The following is a 16,202-nucleotide window of genomic DNA, read 5'->3' on the forward strand; positions in this document are numbered from 1 at the left end:
AAGTGTAAACACTATTACAAGCTATGCCTTGTATCACAGAGGATGACACTCAAAATCAGGAGGCAATCCAGAATTCCCCCTCAATATCTTTGTCATATAGGCATGGGACGACATAAGTTTCAGCTGTGTGGGAGGTCAACCTATTCAGCAGAAATATGGTTTCCTGAACATGCTCGTTTCCACCCTCTGCAAACCACTAAGCTAAATATATCGGTAGCATTGTGGTAAGCACTGTAGGGCTGACCAGAAGGGAATTTGGTCAGATATGGCTATCAAGATTAATAATAAACATATTTTTTTAAAAGTAAGTGTACATACCACTATGTCACATTGATGAATCACATGCTGGGCTGATATGCAAATCTATGATTCATGACCATCTTTGATTTAGCTCTATATGTTTCTAATTATACAGATTTTTCTATTGCTTCTGCCCCTTGGAACACTAAAATAACCATTTAAAATCCCTTTCTAACACAAAATTACAGAAATATTTAAGTCATCATTTCTCAAATAATAGACATAAAATTATGATTCCCAAACCCCAAGAATCTGGATTTGATTAAACATTTTATTAACATACTGAAATTTGGACTGTACAAATGTAAAATGTACTCATAGGCATAGTTACCAATCTCTTTCTGCACTAACAGAAATGACAGAGGACTAGAAGACTATATATATTCTCTATATATGTTTTACTTATGTATGAATTCCATTTTTAATACAAAGTTATTTTCTGAACATCATTATTTTAATAAAAGAGTTATTCTGTGAAGAGTTATTCATTCATATTGCAAATGCTACTATGTCGTGGCATACTTTTGGATTTTAGAACAAATCTTCAGGCAAAGAGTTACAATTAATATTGATCCTGTTTTACATCTGCTTGCAAGGAACTGCATAATTTCTTCGTGTCTTCGGATGCTTCACCATAGAGAGGATTTGGAAAAGAAGTAGCATTCACATCTTCATTAAACGGATACTAAAAGAATGAAATTTGCAAACCAAGTCATTCAATTCATTTGTTAGAGTGGACATGTGAATGGCTATAAATTCATTACAGAAGTAACATGTGATGTTAAGGTAAAAGAAAACTATAAAATCTCTAAACTTTTTAGACCAGATTTTCAGCTGATAAAAATTATCATAGCTCCACTAAAACTGTTTTCCACCACATACACCTGATCAAGCCATTTGACATTCTTCTGCATCCATTCCCACCTTTGTTTTACTTGTTTCCAGAGCTCTTGCTCTAACACACATATTGCATTATTTTGGGAGAATCTGTGCATAGAAGTGTAATTGCAGTGGGTCGCTAATTGTGGTACATGGCATTGTAATTTAGATGACCAGTTCTAATTTTCTTGAATAAGGAATGTATGAGAAAAGAGATAATATGAACTCTTCAGCTAAGGACTTCTGTAGTCCTAAATATTTTCTTCAGCATCTGCCTTACTGGAAAGTGTTGAACTACTGTATGGTGTAACAAGTAGCTATGGTAAGCAACATTAATGAAATTGCTATTACGAAGTCCTTGACAGCCAGTACAACCCTGGTCATCTTTCTCAGATTTCCAGAGGTGCTAACATTAGGAGTAGCAATACACCATTGACTTTAAGTGACTTTTTTCCCCTTTCCTCTGCAAATGAATTTTATTGAATAGCTCAATGCATATCCTACTTTAGAAGAGAAATGTGTTATTACATACCTCTTGCCATGGAGAAACACTGATTTGAACAGCGGGTGAGGTGGCATACCCAGGAGACTATAAAAAGAAAGAAAACTGCTTCAGAATATATTTAGCGAGCCGTAAATAATATTCCGAAAACACCCTTCCATGTGGCTGTCTGAGTAACACACTCTGTGGACCCAAAGCTATGAGGCAATATCATAGGCAGCACTAGGCCCACATGGTTTCGGGTGTTCAGAAAGGTCCGGGGAGAATTGTTCTTTCTTTATGAAACTTAGAGACACTCGCAAGTGCGTAACTTGTGGGTATTCAGCTGGAGATAAGAGCTGTTGTCGTGTTTTACCATATCTTTTGACTAGCAATACACCATTCAGATTTAAGGCTCATCAGATTCAGAGAAAACTCATAACTTGTTTCCCCTTTTAAAGGAAGAATTAGTGAAAACATGTATTTGTGATCTTGAAGAGAATAGAGGAAAATCTGGTACAGCACTGGACTTCAATCGCAGTGCCTGGGGCTGTCTTCTATGAAAACGTCTCTCCTGACACTGTGCTTCTGTTTTCCAACTTGCTATTAAATGAAGCCTGTCAGGAATCTATTTTAACTGAAATAAAAATGTCCTGATAAATTGGACATGATTGTGATGGGAATGTTTCCAACTTGGAGCTCTCACAAACCCCAACCTGTAAGTGAATTAATTTGATCTAATGTCTCTAAAATCAGGTGTAAGGAACCTTTTATAGAAAGTAAATGGCATGTCATAGTTAATCCTATTCAAAGCTGCAATGGAACCTTATATTACTGACTGTGGAAAGGACAAGGAAGTTTTGTTTTCTATTTCAAACCAAGCCTAGTTCTTTCAATGCTAATAAGGCTAGCATCAAAATGAGGGCAGGGAGGATGTTTTAAACATTTTCTTCGCTCCTTTTAGCTCCAAGGTCCTTTGTCTATATTATTTTTGATGATAAATCAAATAGCAGAGATAGCTGCATTTTAAGTCAATCATATAGCTCTTGTTAAATGTAAAACATAAATTTTAGCTACCACTTTAATTTGATAATTAGATCTTGGCTTGAAACCTTCTGTTGCAATATATTCACTTTTATAAAATATATATTTTATTCACAAACTTCTTTGTTACTCTACCAGTCTCTTAATTATGATCAACAAATGGTATTAGGGAAATGTGTGACCAACTGTTCGTTTAATGTCAAGGTGAATTTTACAGTGATGGGAATAATAATGCACATTTAAGGTATTCAGAAGTTTTATAAACTATTTCATTAAAGTTAAGTCAGAGTGCAAAGGCAACTTGGGTGCTGAATCATGCATTTTGTGGTTTTGTTGTTGGCGATGCTTTTTTGTTGTTGGGTGTTTGCTTTGGCTTTTTTTTCCAGAAGAAAAGGAGAGAAGTCTCAGTGAGCTTTTTCTTCTATAAGTCTGGCTGAATATTTCATCTTTTTTTTTTAATGGACAATTTAGTTGAGGACTACAGCCTTACATTTTTCTCAATGTATAGAAACGGTTGTTATTACTTACCTTTACTTTTGCAGATGAACTAAGGTCTTCATACAATGGGTTGGCAAATGAAGCATTAGCGGTTTCCTCCAGTTTCCTTGAAAAGTCAAGCAAACAACAACAAAACCATCCACAATATCACACAGGTTGTCAAAGAACCAAACAGTTTCAGGTTGAGAAGGCTTCAGTCAAAAAATATAGATGGCTAAATATATTTCCAACTGAGCTCTACTTAAAAGAATGAAATGAAACCAATGTTCTGTTTAAGTCATGTGTAGGTTAAAATAATAATTTTTCATTTGTTGCTGCTAAAAATATATGTGCTTTTGGATATGCATAGAGCTATTTGGTATTCATAAAAAGCAGATACAGTGCCATACATTAGATAAAATTTGATATTAACTAAAAAGTTGCATTTCTATAATGTGTTGGCATGTGATGTTCTTTCTGTGTTTTGTTACTATCACACTAACAATTAAGTAATTAACATAGTCTTAGGCTCTTAGTTCACAAACACTTTAGTTATTTGGTTCATATAAGAACTCTTTTTTTTCCAATGAGTTAAGAAATAACTTGCATTGTAGGTCCAAATCATCAGAATTATTTTTACAGATATAGAAGCTCCCCATACCTTTTGCTACAAAGTCAGAAATATTTAAAGAATCACTGAAGTCATCAGAATGCAAAGGTTTCATGAATGAACACAATGCGTTAAGCAATTTATAACAGATGAATAGGACAAATTGTACTAATTATGGGGTCTCATGTCCACTACCTCAGCTAAAAGTTTAAAGATATAGTTTCCTGACAGAGGCCTTCACATATTCCTTTTTTTGGAAGCACTTATGAGCTATGCAGTTAATCCCATGAATTCTTCAAAAGCAAAGGATATTTGGGAATGGAACTTTTTGCCTATGTCTACATTTTTTTCCCATACAGATGACTGGTTGCTAATATTCCACAAAGCTTGAAATCATCAAAACTGTTCCAATGCCATATAAAAAGAAACAGCTGCATTAGTTAAAATTACTGAAGAATGAAGCAGGAGCACAGTTTCTTTTTTTTTAATCTTTGCTTTTGAAGAGATGCATTTACTTGGTCTTTTTTCACTAATGCTTTTATGAATAAGAACATATACATGCTTTTGTCTACATAGAAAGCTGTGTTTGTACAGTATTCTAAAATAAAAAGTTCCCTAAAGCTAATACTCAATCTCAATGATTGAGAGATAAATTTTCTTGTCTTAAAAAGTGCTTCTATTCCAAAGCTGCTCCTACAGACGGTTTAAGCATTGTCTCCCTTGGAACTGATAGACTGGCTCAGCGGTCCTGTAGCAGGCAGGACTGAGGGGACAAGAGCAGTCACGGAGACGTGGCTGATGGAGCTGTTGGGAAGGGAAGCTGTTGTATCTCAGCGAGAGCCACAGGAGAGACACACGGCATGATTTCTTTTGCAAAGAACTAAAACAAGAATGGATGCTTAGGAAGAAGGCACAAGTAGTCTACAGAAATATTTCACCTTATGAGTTAAATCAGTGCAAGAACCTAAGTTTGGGTTTTAGAGTAAAGCAGACATGTCTCTTTAAAATCTTTTACAAGACTGCTGGAAAGTAATTATTCCTAATGCTAGTCTCATAATTCAGTTTGATTACCTGACACAGCAATGTGGAGAGCTGAATATTTGAACCTGTTGATTTGTTCATTTGATCTTAATCTTAACTGTAATAAATCATGATATTCTGATGCTTTTAGTTAGTTTAGTGAAGCTATAATATATTAGGTTATTTGTATGCCTGCTAAGTGTATATTTGCATACTAATCCTCCTGAATAAAGTCCACAAAATGTACACAGGATTGATTTTTTACTCTAAATTCACATCATGGTTAACAAAGCCCGAGGCCAGAAGAAAACTCAGATAAGAAGTTTTCAAGGAACTTGGCTCTGCTTCTAAACTAGTGCCCAAAGGGCCAGATCTGCATGCCTTAATTTTGGTGTCTCATTTAGACATCACAAACCAACTGTATGGCCTAACAGCATGACATGGAATTAAGCACATCAATTCTGCTTACAGTCAGTGGAGACACTTCTAAAAGGCAAAGCAAGTCACACAATTCACAGTGGGAACCACCTTTAATGTGCCAATAGGAAATTATAAGGGATGGGTCTGACTCTTTCATCCCCTACTCCCCCATTGAACTTAAGAAATTTGTGTAAGACATATATATTGCGTATTTATGGGCAAGAATATGCTGAGTACACAGGTCTGTCCTGCAGGCAGGAAGGACACTGAACACAGATCTCCAGCTTCCTCTGCAAGGAGGATAACTAACTGGCAGGATACTGCGCCAAACTGTGGTCACCAAAAAGAGCGATGGCTGAGTTCTTCAATAGCGTGTCTGTGGTTGCCGTGTTTAGTGCTGAAATTGGTCCTGTCTATGTGTGTGAAGTTTTCTCAAGCATGAAATTTGAGTTTTGCTCAGGTTGACCATCAGATTTCAAGTGCCCCTCCACTCTAGGTCTGAATCATGACAGAGCTTATGTAGTTGGGCACCTAATCTTAGGGACCATGTGAATTTTGTGGCCCAAAATATGGGCACGGTTTGAATTTATGCACCCCAGATTTAAGTGAAGAAAAGTCTTTCTGAAGTTCTGTCCTGTTCTTAGGAACCTTTTTGCCAAAGCGGGGCTTTGGAAGTCTCCTTGCATATATTACCTCACATGCAACATATATGTTACACATATATGCACATAGATGCATATATATGGAGTATATATATGCATATATTGGAGAAGAGGACGCTGAGGGGAGACCTCATTGCCCTCTACAACTACCTGAAAGGATGTTGTAGAGAGGTGGGTGCTGGCCTCTTCTCCCAGGTGAATAATGACAGGACCAGAGGAAATGGTCTGAAGTTGCGGCAGGGGAGGTTTAGATTAGATATTAGGAAGAATTACTTTACTGAAAGAGTGGTCAGGCACTGGAACAGCCTGCCCAGGGAGGTGGTTGAGTCACCATCCCAGGACGTATTTAAGAAACCTCTAGATGTGGCACTTCAGGGCATCCTCTGAAGGGCAGAGATTGTAGGTTGTTGTTTTTTGGTTTGTTTTTTTTGTGTGTGTGTGTGTGTGTGTATGGTTGGACTCGATGATCTCAAAGGTCCTTTCCAACCGTGAAGATTCTATTATTCAATGACTATATATCCTGTGTAAGAATGTATTTATACAAACATATGTATGGTTATACCCTGGTTGTGAATGTAGCAAACAATTCTTTCTAAGGGATACCAATAATTATCCTTAACAATTTCTGAAATATTTTTGAATGACTTAAAAGACCTCAAAAAATATACAAGAGAAAAATTAATCATATGTTTACACTAGTGCTATAATCCATCAGCTGGATGAGGCAGTAACTGCCTAAAGAAGTCTGAGCTTGGGAACTGAGATGACATATTCACATTACTTTACATGTTGTGCATAAATCCCTAGAAGTAAACTCAACACATTAGATCTTTAGTTAATTACGAATATGAAGCTTTCCTTACTAGACCAAAGCAACGGTATGCCAACTCCAGTATTCTGTCACCAAATAGATACTGCTAAGGAAAACATAAAAGTGCAGTATTAGTCAGTGGGGTGAGTGTTGCCATCTTGTCATCAGTTTATACCCTAATTTTAAACTGCTTGATCAGGCAGTTTAACTAAATGTACTGCAGTGACTTGAGTTAAGCTCATTCTTGCAGTGCTTGCTGTTACTTGACAAAAGTGAAACATTGCCCTGATAGAAAATGATAGCTTATTGCTAGAGTCAAGAGCAATATGCCTGCCACAAAGTCTCATGATGTGAAGAAAGTTATGTATGTGTTACCTCTGTACGGTAAGAGCAAGGGTAACTCATGACTCACAGAAATTACAGTCCAGAATAATTAATCAATGTGAAGTGTTTATATATCCCATTTATGAAGAGAACCCATAAATGCCAAGTTCAGAAAACTGTACCAAGCAGGGAATAATTAGGGTTAAAAACGCCAAGCATAGGATGGTTTAGGAAAAAAAGAAAAAGAAAAAGAAAAAGAAAAGAAAAAGAAAAAGAAAAAAAGAAAAAGAAAAAGAAAAAGAAAAAGAAAAAGAAAAAGAAAAAGAAAAAGAAAAAGAAAAAGAAAAAGAAAAAGAGAAAACTAGACTCAAGCATGTGGGTAGGGCAGCTCAGAGAGAACTGGGTTTTCTAACAGAACCAGAAATACCACAGTAGGAAAGGAGAGAATTAATTATCTTGGGATGAGTTCACATGGGTCGTAGCTTTGCTAAACTCATCTGCATTCTTTAGTAGCAAAAACTACTGCCTTGTCATAGGTTTCTCCACTACAACTTCACCGGGATGGGAGCAAGTTGAACGTGACACAGAATACCTGCAAGTGTATAAAGGGACTGCTGAGTAAAATCGTGCTTTTTAGTGGAAAATTAAAGTATCTAGATTTCATTTGTTTGGATGCAACAGCTCAGAATTTTCTGCTTTTCAATGTACCTTTCAATGAAAAATCAAATATTTCTTTTTGACAGCACACAAATTTGTAGGAAATACTGTACTAGAAGAATGTTTATCATCAGGTCCATAACAACAGTGACAAAATCCGGGCCAAAGATTCAATTACAATTAAGCTAGTAATTAAAATAATCCCTTAAAAGAATTCTTTATAGATGTTCTAAAGCTTCTGTTCTAAACAAAAGCTATAACTCAAGACATCAATTTACAAAGCATTTATAAAACCTTTTGAACTAAATTTAGGTTTGCAGAAGTAGGCTATATTTTGTACATCCCACAAAAGAAATGGGAAGCGTGATGCAAGGAGGGCAGACTACCAGAAGCTGCATTTAGAATCATCTACAAGTCACCTGGATGCTTAATTGGGCTGTTAATATGCTGTCTGGGCTTCCTACATCTGCACTTTGTACCCTTTGAGTCACTTTAGGAAACTTAACGTTGTTTTTTTTCCCTAAAAATTAATCCTTTGCATCTTCCATCTTGGATCTTGAAGGGTATGGACCGAGAGATTTGTTCCTCTCTTTCAGCATGTCACCTCTTGTTTCTTTGCAACCTTTCCTATGTGTGGTGGTTGTGAGATGTACATTTCAGAAAAACTGAAGACTTCTGACTGTAGCATTGGGTTTTATCCTTCAGAAAAAAAATATTCCACAGAAGAAGGAATGGGTTTGGATATCAGGATTAGACTAATAAAAGAACTCCCAAACAACAGTTATGGCTGCTGCTTCCTAGTTTTGTTTTTCTTTTTCTCATAAAACTGCACATTTTTCTCTCATTCCACAACAACAGTATCTGTCGCCATTCCAGTTCACAAGCTGAAAACGCTTCAATAACTGTCATTCTATTGTCATTCTGTTTATCACTTTGGGATACAGGAACAGAGGCATAGCCAACAACAACCTCTGGCAGTCCTTCAGATCAACTTGGAGAGCCTCGCCTGGAATACGCTTTCTATTCCCCAACATCAGACCTCCAGAAGGGTATGGTCTAATTGGAGAAAGTCCTGGCAACAGACACTGGGAATCATCATAATTGTAAGAAAACCTTAACCATGAAGAAAGGCTGAAAGAAACACCACTGAGCTTGTTTAGCCTAAAGAAAGCAGCCTGTAAGGAGGCATGACAACTGCCTTCAAGTACATAAAAGCCTTTTGCAAGGGGGAATGGAATGATCTATTCTTGTCCATGGTGAATAGGAATGAACTTAAATTGCAAACAGATATATTAGCAGTTAGAAAACAACTTTCTAACAGCAAACTTTCTTTCTACCTAGGGTACCAAGATTGACAGAGGATGTCATCAAATTAATGCAGCTAGAGGTATTTAAGTGCAAACCCAGAAGTGATACAATTGAGTCTGTCCTGCGGCAGGATGAAAAATGGCCTGTGTTGGTCCTGTTTTCTATCATTTTAAAATATTTTTTCAGAGCACCTCAGTTTTTCACTCTGTTGCCTGTGTGGCAAGATACATTATTGATAGGCTTTGGAAAATCTAATGTTTGGTGTTTATTATGACTGACAGGATTGATGACAGCTGTGGTACATTATCATCGCAGCTGATGGTGCAGATCAAGAATAGGAAAGAAACAAGATGAAAGGGTCCAGGGACATTGACTGCTTTGGAGGCAACAGCAAAGAAGCGTAGCTTAGCTGCATGGAAAGTGTTTGATTCTCACTTTTTAAAGTAAAATGAAGCATGATAAGGCAGCTGCAATAAAATGGAAGCTAAAATGAAGCTTTGCTTCTATTTGGTCAATAAGGGCAGATGTCACTGAAGGGGTGGAGTAACTGGCAGCTTTCCCTTCTGGACTAGAAAACGTCATCTCTGGAGCATGAACAGGAATGTGAGAAACCCATAAGATTCCTCTGATTTGGTGTTTCTGTACAAAAGTTTCACATATCCCCAGCTGGGAGCTGGGAAGTAGCTTGCATATCTGAATGCTGTGGTGGTAATGAAGTACATTGCTGCCAAGCCATGTGGTGGGCTGCTTTTGTCTATTAGGAAATAAACTTACATGATGACTTCCAGTAACTTCCACTCAGGCACTGAAGGGTTTAAAGCCTGTGGATGAGAGATTAAATTCTTGCTAAGGAAGAAGAAGAAGAAGAAGGAGAGAGCAAAGGGGAAGCAGGGCATTCTTTCTGGGTTGAAAGGAGGGATTAAGGCACTATCAATCTTTCCAGTGAAGAAAAAGGGGGACCAATGTAACGCTTGGATTCTCCCCACTCTTAGTGACAACTTCTTAGCCAGTGATTGTCTAAGGGGTCATCAGCCTACCCCTACTGCTTGCTACCTGGTTTTCTGGTGAAAAGATTAGTTCTGTTGGACTCTCAAACTTCTCCTCCAGCTCTTGTACACATTCCTGTGCTATTTCCATTGAGGCATAGATGGACCTGCACTCCATTTGAAAATGTCCTGGGAGCTAGCACCTACAACTGTTAATGTGCCTCTGGAGGACCATCTGCCAATGCCTACATGTGTGGTTCTATACCAGTAATGAAAAAGGAGACACTAATAGAAATTATTAAAAAATAGCCAGCAAGAGAACTTATCAAAAGGTAGTAAATACAGGCTCAAGCGTGTGAAAGCTTCCCTGTGAAAGAATAGCCAAGCAGGCACTTCTAGAGTGCTTCTATTGCCTCGTGACTTTAAGAAAACCACATGACCCAGGAAGGCTAAAAATGGACACAAGCCTTTGAAGTGAAAATGAATTGTAGGAAAGTATAATTCATGTGCACAGTTAAATTCCTCCAGTTCATCAAATCCTCTTAAAAAAACCAGGAGTAAAATCTCATGCCTCTGTGTGGTGCTGTCACATTGTACATTTTACAACTTATGCAAACACAAGTCACTTCTTATTCTAAAGCCTTATCTTAAAGATCCAAACTTCAGTATGATAACATTGTCTGCATTTTGACTAGTCACTTCTGATTACTTATTAAGCAATTAAGGAATAACTTGCCTTAATTTACTACTAAGTTTCCAGCTGTGATTTTTGTATATCAAATCCTGCTAGGCACTAGGTAGTTGAAGAGGGAGAGACAAACTGCCTGGATGAGCTTATCTTCTCAAATTCAAAGTTTCAGATTTCGTTGTTTTCACAATTTCCCAATTTCAATTAAATTGCCATTTATTAGCTAGATTATTTCTTGATAAGATGCCTATAAAATGCATTTTAACTTACATGTTAAGTCAACTGTGGTTAAAAAAATGAAAACAAAAACTTTTGTGCTGTACCATGGGCAAAGTGATATGACAATCTTAGTCAGTTCCTAATAGCCGAAACTTGGAACCACAAAAATTTCCATCATCATAAATCATCCTTTTGGCAGCTCCAGTGGAAACAATCAAGACCAGAATGAGCTTTGCTGTGTAAACTATCTAACCCTCTGTTCCACAGCTCTGATTTTCTTCATGTCAGGGCTGTAGTATTTTCTTAGTGCCATAGTAAGAAGATCCTCGTTCATCCCTGTTTTATTATGTACCTAATACAACACTTAAGTGTTTGGCATCATATTGCAACAAGGTACCTTTTCATGCACAAGAAAAGACTCTATTTTTTTTAGCATGTGTAATTACAGAAAGGAAAAAATATTCCTTGAATATAGATATGTGGGTAGAAGAGAAGTGGGTAGCAGTGCAGTAACCCTTAAGCAGCCATTTATGAAAGAAAAAGGTAAAAAGGAGTGTTTAGAGAGTTTAGCGCAGGAGAAGTAGCGTAAGAAAAACCAATAATTTCTGATTAAAACACCATCAAAAATGTTTCGAGAAAAGCATTAGACTTTTGGTTTTGCAAAAATTTAACTGAAATTACAAAAAAAAATAATCAAGCAGCTCTTAGAATATAACTAATCTTTCACTTCTGAGGTTCCTTTCCATATGTGTACCTTAGCAGGTCGTATAAATGTGAATGAATTAAGTTAAAGCCCCTGTGAAGTAAGATAAGGAAATGCTATTATTTCCACTTCACAGAAGAGGAAGCGGACATAAAGAAAGTAGGTGAAGCTACGCACTCAATTAACAGTAGCACAACCACTAAATGTTCCTGTTTCAACATTTTTCTTCTGTGGCCATAGACAGCTCTACCTGTGAGGGGTAGCATGCAGTGTCTGGAGATATCTCAGTAGCAATAACGTCAGGACAGGAGTCTGCACAGTTTAGTGGATAGTTTGGGAGATAACAACATCCCCAAAGAGAGCAAGGTCTATAGCAAAGCGCAAGTTTAAAGGAAAAGAGACAGCTTTGAAGATGAATTCTGGAGAAGAAAATGAAGGGTGAGGGAAATCTAACAACATGAAAATGGACAAGGCAATGCACAACACGAATTGCTGGAAGGGAGGAAGGGACAGTGGTAGGTACTTGCTGACAGAGAAGGATCTAGCAGAATAAGTCAAAATGGACAGAGAAGAAATACGAGTGTTAGAGGGAAATAAGAAACAGCATTTTTTTTTTTTTTATCTTAAATTCAGGAGGAGAGAGAAAGCAGAGATTATCAGAAGGATGACAAGATGGGCTAGGAAATATATCTGTGAAATAATGAACTGTCAGTCTAAGGCGTATCTTAAAAAACTCTGAAATCTAATAACTGGATGGAGAGACATCTCTAGTACTACTAGCACTGTTATTCAAAACACTTGAAATAAATTTTGAAATAAAGCAACACCAATTTTCCTGATTTTTTTTTCCTTTACTGAGAATGCACTGCATGCTGTAGCATGTCAGAAGATTATTTAGTTGCTATCTGCACAGTACTAATAGCAAGCATAGTACTGGATGGAAGAAATACAGATTTTGAAAAATAAAAAAACCACCATCTAGAGCGCTCATTCACCACAGGTCCTTGTACCGCAAGCCAAGAGGTCTGTACTGGGGTGATCCTAGTGCAAGACAGCAGTATTGGATAGTGGGTGTGAGACGAAGTAGTAGGGGAAGTGGGTAGAAGGAACAGATAAGGTGACATAGGTGAGACGTGTCTAAAGAACCACTGATTAAGACGACTGATAAAACATTAAAACAGAAAGTCAGATCGTGAGCATGTCTGCAATAACTAAAGGAGAGGGGGCAAACCCTATGAGTTGTAAAAAGGTTGTGTAATTCTGCAATCCCATAGCTTGCATTTTTTCCAGTCTATTAAAGCTTTTTTTATGAAAACCCTTAATATTTTAAAACAGACCTGCCCCCTGCTTTTGTTCCATCCAGTTATCACAGGGAAAGTTATATGTGTGTAAATATTGAAATAGTTAGGGCAAAAATGTCCCCCCAGGTGCATGTGGTACACAGTAGCTTCAGGAATAGCTTTGAATCTGCCTCTAAGAAACTAAATTGGCCTCGGAGGTTTCGAGAAAATATAAATACCTTCTATTTTTCACATTTCACTCTCATGTAAAAAAATCAGGGCTACTGCTGTTAAGGATAAATGGTGAATTTTATAATTTAGGAATAATCATCCAATGTTGCATTCACAACATTTTAAGCAGTCAAGCTGTAACTCATTGTTTCCGGACTGGGGTCCAGCAAGGTCAGCTTTTGTTGCAAAGCTAGGTTTTATGCTTAGAGTTGCATATGAAGGCAAACTCTGTGGGGTGATTTAAAAGTTGAAACCAAAGAGACTGGGCAGTTAGCCATTGCTTTGTGCCACATTCGTGTCTGCTTCACACAAAATAAAAGTTTCACTTACTCTTCTGGCACTTTCTTCTTCGAAAGGAAATACAAGGCAGCAGCTGTAATCTTAATCAGCAAGAAACCGATGCCCAACCCAATCCAAATATCTGCAAAATCAGAGCAATCAGACAGAAATAAGTAAAAGGAAACACTCAAAGAATGAATTGAAAGACATTTCTTTCTTTTTACAGACCCACCATTTTGAAGGAGCCTTGGAGGCTGAAGAGGCTTAGCACTTATATGGCAACGGTTTCCTTTCCATTCTTTTCCACATCTGTGAATAAAACAACAATTTTTGAAAAAGAGAGAAGCAAGGGTCATAAACAGTGACAAGCACACAAGAAATGCAGATCCTTCTGAGCACTTTTGCCAGTGACTAAAGCTCACCCAGGAATCACAAAGATCAGCATCAAAGTAGAATGAAATGTAAATGAGAAATACCCACAAAAAAAACCCCTAACCAAAAAAAAAAGAAAAAAAAGTTCAAAGATTAGAATTGGCTGCCTTGTCCACGTTGCCTTCATGTTGTTCTCTCACAGCAAAATAAATTTGAATAATTTCCCTGTTATCCCCCATGTGAGGGTTAAATACATTTCTGAACTGAGGATCTGGGACCCTAACGTGGAGAAAGATACATAATTAGAATTAAGAAAGATATTTTTCTCTCCCCACCTAATCTGCCTCTCTCTTGTTTTTCTATTTTCTTTTAAAAATGATACCCCTTCAACAAATGCCTTCTTCAAAACCAAAGCACTACATTTGAGCTAACAACTGCAGCCATGTCAAATTATTCTAAATTTGCCATTTGGTTCAAATCCAGTCTTGGTATGAAGGAAGCAAAACACAAACAATCTGACACAAGCTTGGATGTTTTACATTTAGAAACCCTAAACGATGACTATTGTAAAGGACTGATAGAGGCATAGCTATGTGTTGACACCTGAATTTCAGACGCCCCACTTGATGAGTTGAACCCAACCCTGAGTGTCACACCGGAATGACTTCTCCCAACTTTTCAATTATCTGCACGGCTGGTGGTTTATGAGCTTCATAAATTTTCAACTTTTCTTTTAAAGAGAAGCATGGGAAAGAAGTGATGGTAGTAATCCAGTTTCAGTCCTACTAATGTCGCATGAATAGGAAATTAGTTTCACCTCTCATAATTTCTCTCTTTAGAGTTTCACAAACTATTGTGTGTGGGGGGAGGGCTGTATATTGAATTGCTTTTTGCTGCAACACCAACATTTTTTTCATATTCCAATTTTTTATAAAGTAATATCTATTTTGTAATTGTGGTTTCCTCTCCTGCCCTTAATTGTATAATATGAGATCTCACATATCCGCAATTAAATCTTTATATTAAGGCTATATTATTTGAACATGTGTGAGAGAGCTTTGTGTTGGTTGTCATGCTTTAGCACATGGTGTTGCCTAAGTGCCTCATCCTAGTAGTTGCACACTGAGTTAACTGAGGCACTCCGGAGGGAGAGGAGTATTTCATTTTCCCAGAAAATGAGTGTGGTGGATGTAGGGAGAGGAAGGGTAGGATGATAGGAGCAGCAAGCCTCTGTCTGCAGTCTCAGTGAAATTTAGGAGAATCCTGAAAGGATCAGGGCATGTCGGAAAGCAGATCTATATCCCAATCTCAGACATGACAGGAGGAAGATGACTTCACTAAAGACCAAAAGAGGCTGATGCGAGATTTGTTGCAACTCTGGGGACCACTGAAAAAGAGCAGGCAGAGAACACGCTGGGAGGAAAGTACCAGCCCTTTTCAGACATAGCGGGCAGAGAGCGATTTATTTAATCCATCTCACCCCACAGACCTGAGTTTTCTCTGGTTAAAGGGTTACCTTGTTCAAGGTTAGTAATTGATATACTAATGAATCTCAGCTTTAGAGACTGGAGCCAGTAGCATATTCTGATATTCTCATTTTAAAGAAAACGTGGCATAATTTTGGCTGACACCTGTGGCTGAGCTGGAGACCCAGTAAATTCAGTGACTGAAAATACCTGGTCCCTCCAGTCCTTCTTCTTCAGCATACTACAAAAAATCATGTCATTCATAAGCTGTTCTTTTATGTGGACTGATGATTTTATACGAATGTCAAATTGCAGTTGGGCTCATACCAAGCCCTGCGGATCCATGTGGAAACATTGCAATCTGATGGTAATCACCCATCAAAATCATTGTCTGATTGCTCTCGATTGTATAATTTCCTTTCTCCCCACTTGCCAGATTTTCTGTTGAGCTAGATATGCTTTTGACCAAAATTGCCCTCATTCTTGTCACTGCAGAACTTATTTGACTGTAAAAGAAAGAATGAGAAACCAGATTTGCAGCTGTGCACAAGCACTGCTCAGACAAGGCAGGAGAGGGGCCATCTGCTGCTCTGGAGCCACCGGGGCACGGCTCACCTTAGAGCAGCGAAGAGGTAGTTCTTATAAAGCAGGTGTGTGTCCTGGTAAGAGTATGGGAAAATCCTACTACCCAGTAGTAACTAAATATATTTTCATATGCTATGTTTCCATTTATCGATGAACTATTTCCACATACTCATGCTATCTGTGTTTGAATTCTGAATAAAAAAAGTTAAGCACCTTTTAGTCATATAAATACCTAGTTTATCTTCCTATACATTCATACAGGTTTTATAATCAACCACTACCTACCTTAGGTTGGCCATTTATTCCCCTTCAAATCTCTGAATCCCAACAGTATTGTTTTACGTTATATGACACATACCACTTAGGAATCTGACGTCAGACTATCAATATGTGTAATTTT

General features: G+C 37.6%; 1 protein-coding gene across 1 annotated transcript in view; it reads right to left on the reverse strand.

Moving 5' to 3' along the window:
• Window positions 1-819: 819 nt before the first annotated feature.
• Window positions 820-16,202, reverse strand: part of MALRD1 (MAM and LDL receptor class A domain containing 1) — a 269,347-nt gene continuing 253,964 nt past the window's right edge. Inside the window, exons 37-41 of the mRNA XM_074574506.1 lie at window positions 13,612-13,688; window positions 13,431-13,521; window positions 3,233-3,308; window positions 1,712-1,768; window positions 820-985 (exon numbers count right to left, since the gene is read on the reverse strand). Of these exons, the coding sequence (XP_074430607.1) occupies window positions 863-985; window positions 1,712-1,768; window positions 3,233-3,308; window positions 13,431-13,521; window positions 13,612-13,688 (424 nt within the window). The 3' untranslated portion in view covers window positions 820-862. The remainder of the gene's footprint in view (window positions 986-1,711; window positions 1,769-3,232; window positions 3,309-13,430; window positions 13,522-13,611; window positions 13,689-16,202) is intronic.

Source organism: Larus michahellis, chromosome 2 (genome assembly GCF_964199755.1).
Source record: "Larus michahellis chromosome 2, bLarMic1.1, whole genome shotgun sequence".
In the NCBI taxonomy this organism is placed as follows: Eukaryota; Metazoa; Chordata; class Aves; order Charadriiformes; family Laridae; genus Larus; species Larus michahellis.